We start from the raw sequence: 10,365 nt of genomic DNA, 5'->3' as shown, positions 1-10,365 counted from the left end.
TGCACACCAGTGTTTATCGTTGTTGTTGTCAAGTGCCATCGAGTTGGTTCTGACCCATGACAACCCTGTATAGGGTTTCCAAGGAGCAGCTGGTGAGCTTGAACCACCAACCTTGTGGTTCAAGCCAACTTTACAGTCCAGTGCATTAACCCTCAGCGCCACACCAGGACTCCATAGCACTATTCATAATAGCAAAAAGATGGAAACAGCCTAGTGCCCATCAATGGAAGAATAGATAAACAAACTTTGGTACATACACACAATGGAATACTATGCAACCTTGAAGAATCTGCAAAACACCTCATAACATGGATGAACTTGGAGGACGTTGTTTTTGCTAAGTGTTGTCAAGTCTGTTCCGACCCATAGTGACTCTGTATAGAGTTTCCGAGGAGCAGCTGGTGAGCTTGAACCGCTGACCTTGCAGTTCAAACAGCTTTGCAGTCTGGTGCATTAACCTACAGCACCACACCAGGACTCCATTGGAGGACATTATGCTAAGTGAAATTAGTCAGTCACAAAAGGACAAAGATTGTATAAGACTAATTTTGTAAAATCTTAAGAAAACATTTCCATAGTAAAAGAAACAGTCTTTAATGTTTACCAGGGGTGGGAGGGTAGGGGGAGTAGTCCATTGGCTAGAGGGTTGACACGTGTTAGCTTGGGTGACAGGAAGGACAATATATAAGGATGAGGAGGACGATATACAAGCTAGAATGGTAAGGCTTCATCTCTCATACTTTGGACCTGTATTTGGAAGGGACTAATTCCAAGGAGCTCTGGTAGTGTAGTGGCTATGAATTGGGCTGCTAATCTCATGGTCAGCAGTTCAAAACTACCAGCTGTTCCGTGGGAGAAAGATGAGGGTTTCTGCTTCCGTAAAGATTTACAGCCTCAGAAACCCTATGCAGTGTCACTGAGAGTCAGAAGTGACTCAATGACACCTAGCAACAACAGCAACAGCATTCCTCTAGGACCATGCGGATCTGTTTTCAACACCCTAACCCAGAGGGTCCCAACTTTTTCAGTTTCCAGTGCTTTTAATATATGCCTTAATTCTCTGTTGTTGTTAAGGGCCATTAAGTTGGTTCCAACCCATAGCGACCCTGTATAGGGTTTCCAAGGAGCAGCTGGTGAGCTTGAACCACCGACCTTGCAGTTCAAACAGCTTTGCAGTCTGGTGCATTAACCCACAGCGCCACACAACTATACTGTATCTCTAAAATCATTTTTCTAATGCATTAATTCTTTTATAGTCCTTAGTCATTGCCCAACTTTCACATGTATATGAAGCTATTGGAAATATCATGGCTGGGTCAGGTGCTCCTTAGTCCTCAAACTAATAGAACCTTTGCTCCCCGAACACTTTAAAGAGGCCTTGTGCAGCAGAGTTGCCTAATGTTTGCTATCACGACAGCTGCCTCCATTAGTGTTATGGTGGATCCAAGCAAAATGAAGTCTTTGACAACTTCAATATATATATATCTTTCTCCATTTATCATGATGTTATTAATTGTTTCAGTGGTAAGGATCTTTGTTTTCTTTACATTTACATGCAATTCATACTGAAACTTAGAGTTTTTGATCTTCACCAGTATTTTAAGTCCTCTTCACTTCTAGAAAGCAAGGCTGTATCATCTGCATATGATAGGTTGTTAGAGGAATTGTTGTTGTTGTTGTTAAGTGCCGTCGAGTCAGTTTCAACTCACAGTTGACCCTATGTAGGGTTTCTGAGGAGTGGCTGGTGAGGTTTGAACTGAATTTGCCTTGAGATGGGCTAAAAAAGAAATAGTAGACATTTCACATAGATGATCACTAAATATGTGCCTGGGGTGGCGCTGTGGAATAAAGCACTGGATTTCAAGGCCCATTTGAACCACAAGGTCAGTTATTCAAACTCACCAGCTGCTCCTTGGACATAACAACATAACAACAGAGGGCACCTAACAAGTCATAATAAAGGGTAGAGACAGTCAACTATTTTTGTTTGTATGTGTTTATCTGCTTCAAGGTGAACACTGGTATACAGCAGACATTTGTTGTTGTTAAGTGCTGTTGAGTCAGTTCTGACTCATAACGACCCTGTATAGGGTTTCCAAGGCGCAGTTGGTGGGTTTGAACTGCCGATCTTAGCAACCCTATGCACATCAGAATGAAACACTACCTGGTCGTACCCATCCTTACAATTGTTGCTATGTTGGCTCCCATAGTTGCAGTCACTGTGTCAGTCTGTCTCATTTAAGGTCTTCTTTTTGATGGCCACCTATTTTACCAAGCATGATATTCTTTCCAGGGACTGGTTCCTTCTGATATCATGTCCAATGTACCTGAGACAAAGTCTCACTATCCTTGCTTCTAAGAAGCAATTTTGCTGTACTTCCTCCAAGACAGATTTGTTTGTTCTTCTAGCAGTCCTTGGTACTTACTATATTCTTCAATAACACCACAAATTAAAGGTATAATTCTTCTGTCTTCTCGATTCATTGTCCAGCTTTCACAAGCATGTGAGACAATTGAAAATGGCATGGTTTGGGTCAAGCTCCCCTTAGTCCTCAAAGTGATATCTTTGCTTTTTTTCCAATACAAGACATCATTTGTCTTGACTGCTGCTTCCATGGACACTGATTGCAAATTCAAGTTACAAGAAAGTCTTGACTACATCAATCTTTTCTCTGTTTACTATGATGTTGCTTATTAGTCCAGTTGTAAGGATTCTTGTTTTCTTTATGTTGAGGCATAAAAGAACACAGAAGGCTGTGTTCTTTAATCATCATCAGTAAAAGCTTCGTCTTCTTTGCTTTCAGCAAGCAAGATTGTGTCCTCTGCATATCCCAGGTTGTTGATAAGTCTTCCTCCAATTATGATGTTGTATTTTTCTTCATATAGTCCTCTTTCTTGTATTAGTTGCTCAGCATGCAGATTGAATAGTATGGTGAGCAAATACAACCCCGATGCACACCTTTCTTGATTCATTGAATCATTCAGTATCCCCTTATTCTGGTCAAATGACTGCAACTTGTTCTATGTATAGGTTCTGCAGGAGCATAGCTAAGTGTTTTGGAATTCCCAATCTTCACTATGTTGTCCATAGTTTTTCTGATCCACACAGTTTAATGCATTTGCATAGTCAATAAAACATGGGTATAAATATTTTTGCTATTCTCTACTTTCAGCCCAAATCCATCTGACATCAGCTGTTCTATGTTGATAATCCTCATTCCATGTCCTCTTTTAAATCTAGCATGAATTTCCGGCAGTTCCTTGTGGATGTATTGCTGCAACCATTTTTAAATTACCTTCAGCAAGATTTTACTTGTATGTGATATTAATTATATTGTTCAATAATTTGTGCATTCTATCTGATAATCTTTTGTTTGGAATAGGCACAAATATGGATCTCTTCCAGTTGTTTGGCCTGATAGCTGGCTTCAGAATTACTTGGCATAGATGAATAAACACTCACAATGTTGCATCATTTTGTTGGAACATGTCAGTTGCTATGCAGTTTTTATTCCTGGAGTCTTGTTTTTCTGCCAAAGCTTTCATTGCAGCTTGTACTTTTTCCTCCAATACCATCAGTTCTTGATCATATTTTCCCTCCTGAAATGGTTAAATGTCCATCAATTGTTATTAGTATAGTGACTCTGTGTATTCCCTCTATCTTTTGTTGTCTCCTGCACAATACAAGATTTTGCTTCTAGAATCCTTCAATATTTTAACTCAAGGCTTGATTTTTTTTTTTTCCCCTCTCAATTCTTTAAACTTGAGAAATACCAAGCATATTTTTCCCTTGTTGATTTCTAAGTCCTGGTCTTTTCACATTTCATTATAATACTTTGTCTTTTCAAATCACCCTTTGGAATTTTCTGTTCAGCTCTTTGCCTTCACCATTTCTTTCATTTCATTTGCTTTACTACTCTTTGTTCAAGACCACTTTTTGTGTCTCTTCTGATATCTATTTTGTTTTGTTCTTTTTTCTTTCCTGTGCTTTTAACGTATTGTTTGCTTCATGTGTGATGTCATCCAACAACTTGTCTGGTCTTGGGTCATTAGTGTTTGTCTTAGTTATCTAGTGTTTTTATAGCAGAAATACCATCAGTGGATGGCTTAAACAAATAGAAGTGTATTCCATCACAGTTTGGGAAGCTAGAAATCCGAATTCAGAGTGCTAGAAGGAGCTCTGGTAGCGTAGTGGTTACGAATCGGGCTGCGAACCACAAGGTCAGCAATTCAAAACTACCAGCTGCTCTGTGGGAGAAAGATGAGGCGTTCTGCTCCTGTAAAGATTAACAGCCTCGGAAACCCTGTGCAGGGTCGCTATGAATCGGAACCGACTCCACAGCACATTACAACAACAACAACTCTAGAAAAAGGCCCTTGTCCCTTTCACCATCTATAGACCCAGTATTCCTTGGAGATCTCCACATTTCTTGACATCAATCTCTCTGAATTTAGGAGCTTCACAATTCAGGGACTCCACGTCCAAAAAGCACACTCTGCTCCTGGCTCTTCTTTCTTGATGGTAGTAAGTTTTTCTTCTCTGCTCACTTCTCTCTCCTTCTATCTCTTGTAAGATAAAAGATGTTGCATGCCTTACCCCTGGGAATCTCCTTTACATTGGATCAAGGTTGTGATAGGACTAGAGGTGGTGTATCCATTCTTAATCCTTTTATGTGTTCATCACATCAAATTATACCATGGAGATTATCATGTGACTGTCAAACCACTGAGAATCATGGCCTAGTGTGACACATATTTATTGTTGAGATGCTCTCTTAAATTATGCTTAAGGTCATACTTTGACCCTCATCTACTTGCCTTAATTATCTTCACCCTTAACTTGGACTTGTTTATATGAGCACTTGAGATTTGAAGTAGGCCCCTGGCCTTGTTCTCACCTATAATACTGAGTTTCACTACTGCTTCTTTTCACAAATGTAGTTGATTTGATTCCTGTATATTCATTCCATGTGGCAAGATCTACATGTACAGGGGGTTATTTATATAGTTGAAAAAAAGGTATGCAATGAACAAGTCATTGATGTTGCAAAATTCTATCATGCGATCTCTAGCATCATTTCTATAATAAAAGCCATATTTTCCAACTATAGATATTTCCTCTTTGTTTCCAACTTTCACATTCAAATCACTAGTAATTAGTTATCAGTGCATCTTGCTTCTTTTTTGCTTTTTTTCCGACATTAGTTGGCAAAAGTCATCAATTTCTTTATCTTTGGCATTAGTAGTTCGTACATCAATTTAAATAATAGTCATTTTAACTGGTCTTCCTTGTTGTTGTTGTTGTTGTAAGTGCCATCAAGTTGGTTCCGACCCATAGTGACCCTGAACAGGGTTTTTGAGGCTGTAAATCTTTTACGGGAGCAGAAAGCCTCATCTTTCTCTGGCAGAGCCGCTGGTAGTTTCGAACTGCTGACCTTGCAGTTCGCAACCTGATTCATAACCACTATGCTACCAGAGCTACATGGATTCATAACCACTACGCTACCAGAGCCCCATGGATATTATCCTATCACTGACAGCATTGTGCTTCAGTATAGCTCTTTAAGTATACTTTTGGACTATGAATTTGACACCATTCCTCTTCAATTTGTCATTCCCAGCATAGTAGACCATGTTTATGTGATTCAATATAACTAATACCAGTCCATTTCAGCTCACTAATGCCTAGGATAGTGCTATTTTTCATTTTGATAACTTCGAATTTTCCTAGATTCATACTTTGTATATGCCACATTTCAATTATTAATGGATTTTAACAGCTGTTTCCTCTCATTTTGAGTCATGTCACATTAACAAATGAAGGTCCTGAAAGCTTTACTGTATCCAGTTCATTAAAGTCAACTCTATTTTGAGGAGTCCTGGTGTGGTGTTAAGGATAAGCAGTGGGCTGCTAACCTCAACATTGGTGGTTCAAACCTACCAACCGCTCTTTGGAAACCCTATAGTGGGTTGCTGTGAGTCAGTACCAACTTGATGGGACTTAACAAAACTTTGAGGAGGCAGCTTTTCTAAAGTTATATTTTGAATTCAGAGAAAAATATATTGCGCAATTCTAAAGGTTATATCACCTGGCCAGCATGTGGTATGGTGAACTGTCCTCTTCTGTCACATAAGCGTACATTTCTTTGGTAACTGGAATGTTAATGCATATCAAACTTAGTTCCACGTGAGGCTGGGAGTAAACTAATGAAGGCTGATTTCTTCCCCTCCATTTCCCTTTTGTAGGCACAGTGAAGACTATGAAAGTCAGAAGCCAGAACTGGACAGGATTGTCTTGTTTTTTTGAGTCTCAAAAATGTTCTGCCTTTAACTGGATGCATCTTACCACTTTTCTATTGCTCTCTGTTAGTGAAAATATTTAAGGTGTCTTTGTCTGATAGACCTCCTACTTATGCAGCTTCTGGCTTTTGCAGGTTTTACTGATATTGCAGACTACTTCTTTTGCTTAAGTTGATTAGACTTTAACTTTTCTTATCTATAATCATATTCTAATTATATCTTTTGGGTAAGTGGGGTTGGCTATAGGGTATTAAAAAACCTTTCAGCAATCACATGCTAGTGGATAGTTTCTTTGGCTGATTTTATTCATCGTTTAAAATCATACTTGCAGTGTTTCAAATATTTATTGTCTCATTACTAAGGTGAAATTTTACTTTTAGCTTATCCTGTTCCTTTTGCTACCATTGCTGGATGAATAATTACAGAAATAAAAATAATAAAAACCAATAATAATAAGATAACCATTTATTTGGCACTGACTCTGTTCTTTATTTATATTGCCTCTTTTCCCTTTCCACTCCGCTGCCTCAGCTCCATCTATCTTTACTCTGGTAGTATAGTGGTTACGAATCGGGCTGCGAACCTCAAGGCCAGCAGTTCGAAACTACCAGCCGCTCCGCGGGAGAAAGATGAGGCTTTCTGCTCCCGTAAAGATTTACAGCCTCGGAAACCCCGTACAGAGTCGCTATGGGTCAGAACCGGCTCGACGGCACTTAACAACAACAACAACTAGTACTAGAATAGTTCTGGTTGTTGTTGAGTGTCATCGAGTCGATTCCAAACCATAGCGACCCTGTGTGGGGTTTCCAAGGAGCAACGGGTGAGTTTGAACCACGGACCTTGAAGTTCAAATAGCTTTGCAGTCTGGCGCATTAACCTACAGCACCACACCAGTTCTGGTTGGTGCTCAGTAAATATTTGTAGGATCAGCACTGGACTGTGAACCACAGGTTGGCATTTCAAACCCACCAGCTGCCTCTCAGAAACCCTATATAGGGTAGCTATGAGTCAGTAAGACTCGACGGCACTTAACAACAACAACAAACAAGCAAGACAGAAACAGGGTGAGAAAACAGGGATTTGGACCATGGTGATGTGAGAAACAGCAAACCATAAAGATTAGAGTTCAGGAAAGTGGGAGTAGTGATGTCACTAGAGGAAGGGCGGTGCGTGAATTGCAATCCCTAACACCTTAAGAGTGGGTGACACCAAAATGATTCCAGGGCAATTACAGCAAAGCAGTAGCAAGCAGCAAGGCAATAGCGTCACTAGGGCTGGTGTCACTTGTCACCTAGTCCAGTAACCTGCAACCCTCCCCCCCAAACCCGCCCCCGCACTTGCCCATCATCCGCCAGTAGGAGGCTAGCAGGCAATGGGGGCCAGGGCAGTCGCCCTTGGCCTGAGAGAAAGGTCTCCGCCTTCTGCATAGAGAGAAACGAGATGCTACAGGAAACCACTCAAAGGCAGGGTTGGGAGGGAAGGGCCCCAGCAGTGCTGCCCTTAGCTCCACAGCAGGAAGGATTTGGAGGCGGCGCCTGGAGGCAGCTCCACCCTCTAGGAGGGGATTTTCCGGCCAACATCCCCTGGGAAGGGGGGCGGGGGTGGAAGGAGAGGGAGGTGAGATCACCGAGGTTACCGCTTCGAATAACATCAACCCTATTCACGTCATTTAGTGGAAGGGAGGGGAATTTCCAATATTCAAACAATGAAGTCCTGATGTGGCTGGCACTGGACTGGTAGCCTCGAAGTCGACGGTTGAAATCCACCAGCTACTCTGCGGAAACTGCAGGGTCACTATTAGAATCAACCGATTTAACGCCACTTAACAACAACACATGCAATGACTTGAAGTTAAGCTTGCAAAAAGTGCGGAGAGCAAAGAGCTGAATTCTTACAAAGACAGAATATTGTGAGGTTTTGTTAAAGCATGTTTCACCTTGCAAAGAGTTCTCTAATTACATGGAGTGCATTATATAGTATTGCGTAAATCACAGGATTATTACGAATCGGGCTGCTAATCTCACAGTCAGCAGTTCGAATCTACCAGCTGTTTCGCGGGAGAAAGAAGCGGCTTTCTGCTCCTATAAAGATTTACAGCCTTGGAAAGCCTGCACAGGGTCGCTATGAGTCGGAACCGACTCCACGGCACATAACAACAATAACACACCCTTTACCCATCCCTACCCTTTGTTCTGTATCTGGGGCGCAAGAATCCTTGACCCTAAAACTTTTTTTTCTGCCCATCTGAACCTTGATTCAAAACCGTGTAACCTTCAGGTCAGCATTGTTGCTAGAGTGGACCCTGCTTTCCTGTCAGGTAGCACCTCAGTCACAGGGAAGAATGCTGACCGTGTTCTACCCTTTTGGTTTTCTAGAAGGGTTGTGCTATCTAAGGTTTAACACAGTCTTGTCAAATATCTCATAGTTTGTACTAGACAGAATCTGTAATGGGGTTGCAGATAGACAGTTGGAGGCTCTCGTTCTGGCTTCCAACCCACTGCCCACATAGGCCTCCAGGCTGAAAATCCCTTCGGACAGGATTAGTTGCAAAGCTTCAACGCTAGATGCCCCCAGGGCGAAAGGGTTCAGAGAGTGGAAGAAGAATTTCCGAAAAGGTTTACAACCCAGCCTCCAGCGATTGAATCTGGGTGTGTCACCATGGAGACGGGGCCGTCCCGCATGCTCAGCTACTATTGGCTGAGGACTCCCGGGCTGGGGTATAAGCCAGCGTCAAGTGAACAGTGCATTAGCTGTGTCGACCTGACCGGGTAACCGCAGCTCGGTGGAGCGCAGCGCGGATCTGAGCAGGAAAGGGCAGGCTCATCGCGAGGGCGTCGGCGAGACCATGGAGAACAAGTGAGTTGGGCACCAGGCCCCTGGGACTCCGGAGGTCGCTAGGGAAGTGAGATAACTGTCACCAAGACCTGGGAGCCCGGCATTCTGAGACCCAAGGGGACCGAGCGAGGGAGCGAGCGCCTTGGAGATGCAGAGAGGCCTGGCACGGAGCCGGGTGTCTGGGGCAGAGCGACAGAGCAGGGGGGCAGCCTGCGCGGGCAAAGGCGCGCGCAGGAATCGAGCTAGAGTGGCGCCACCCAAGCTGGAAGGGGACGTGTTAGTTCAGCGTAGTTAACCGGTGCGCGAGTCTGGATGTCGAGAGCGGGTGTAAGTGGAGAAGGAGGCAGACTCTGGCACACCTCCATCTTCACTTCACACACACGGAGACCCCATTACAGATTCCAATCTGGGGTCTAGGCAAAGCCGCCACCTGATTTTGATACTCAAATTAGGAACTTTCCCTTCAGAGAAAAGATTGGTCACATTTCTTGTCAGCACCCTTCTCCAAATTGGAGGTCCGCCCCATTCAACAGGGGATAGAGTCTCCAAGAGAGAAGGAAATCCTTTCTCACTGAACTGAGTAACACATCCTGCCCAGTTCCTTCACCCCACATTTTAGGAAACTCTACTCTCCGCTTTGATCTTGTAATTCCCAGTACAAGTCTATCAGTAGAGATCACACTGACTTTTGGGTGCTCAGGAATCCAGGGTGCATTTGGGAGATTGATGGCCGAGGTGAATGTCCGACAAACTGCATGACTAGATTTACCAGGTGGCCACAGCTTCACACTTCTTACATTTCCTCCTTTTTTTAAAAAAAAAATATGTATACATATTTTACTTTTTATTACGAATTGAATAAAGCCTTACAGAGCAGATCATCCGTTTTACATTTAATAAACCATATTTTGCTTCATTACATGGTTGCAATCCCTTTCATGTACCAACAGTTAACAGCATTTACCTCTATTTATTTTAACTATGGCATTCTCCCTGCATCTCTTACTGTCATCTTTCCTTTGCTAACTTCCTTCTTGTATATTTCCTGCACTCTGTTAACATGTGTCTACCCTCTGTAGCGCATGAATGCTTTTCCTTCTCCCCCGCTAACCATCATAAATTCTTTTGTTGAGAAAAACTTTTATTTATTTTTAACTTTTTACAACACTAGTATCATACAGTGTTTGTCCTTTTGTGATTGACTAATTTCATTCAGGAGCCCTAGTGTGG

The 10,365-nt window shown here is 42.4% G+C and overlaps 1 protein-coding gene across 1 annotated transcript in view; it reads left to right on the top strand.

Annotated features, from left to right (window-relative positions):
* Positions 1 to 9,145: 9,145 nt before the first annotated feature.
* Positions 9,146 to 10,365, top strand: part of PNP (purine nucleoside phosphorylase) — a 10,235-nt gene continuing 9,015 nt past the window's right edge. The window contains exon 1 of the mRNA XM_006835552.1: positions 9,146 to 9,156. Within this exon, the coding sequence (XP_006835615.1) occupies positions 9,146 to 9,156 (11 nt within the window). The remainder of the gene's footprint in view (positions 9,157 to 10,365) is intronic.

The sequence above is a fragment of the Chrysochloris asiatica genome, unplaced genomic scaffold (assembly GCF_000296735.1).
Source record: "Chrysochloris asiatica unplaced genomic scaffold, ChrAsi1.0 scaffold00017, whole genome shotgun sequence".
Lineage (NCBI taxonomy): Eukaryota > Metazoa > Chordata > Mammalia > Afrosoricida > Chrysochloridae > Chrysochloris > Chrysochloris asiatica.
This window is presented reverse-complemented; position numbering and strand designations above follow the sequence as displayed.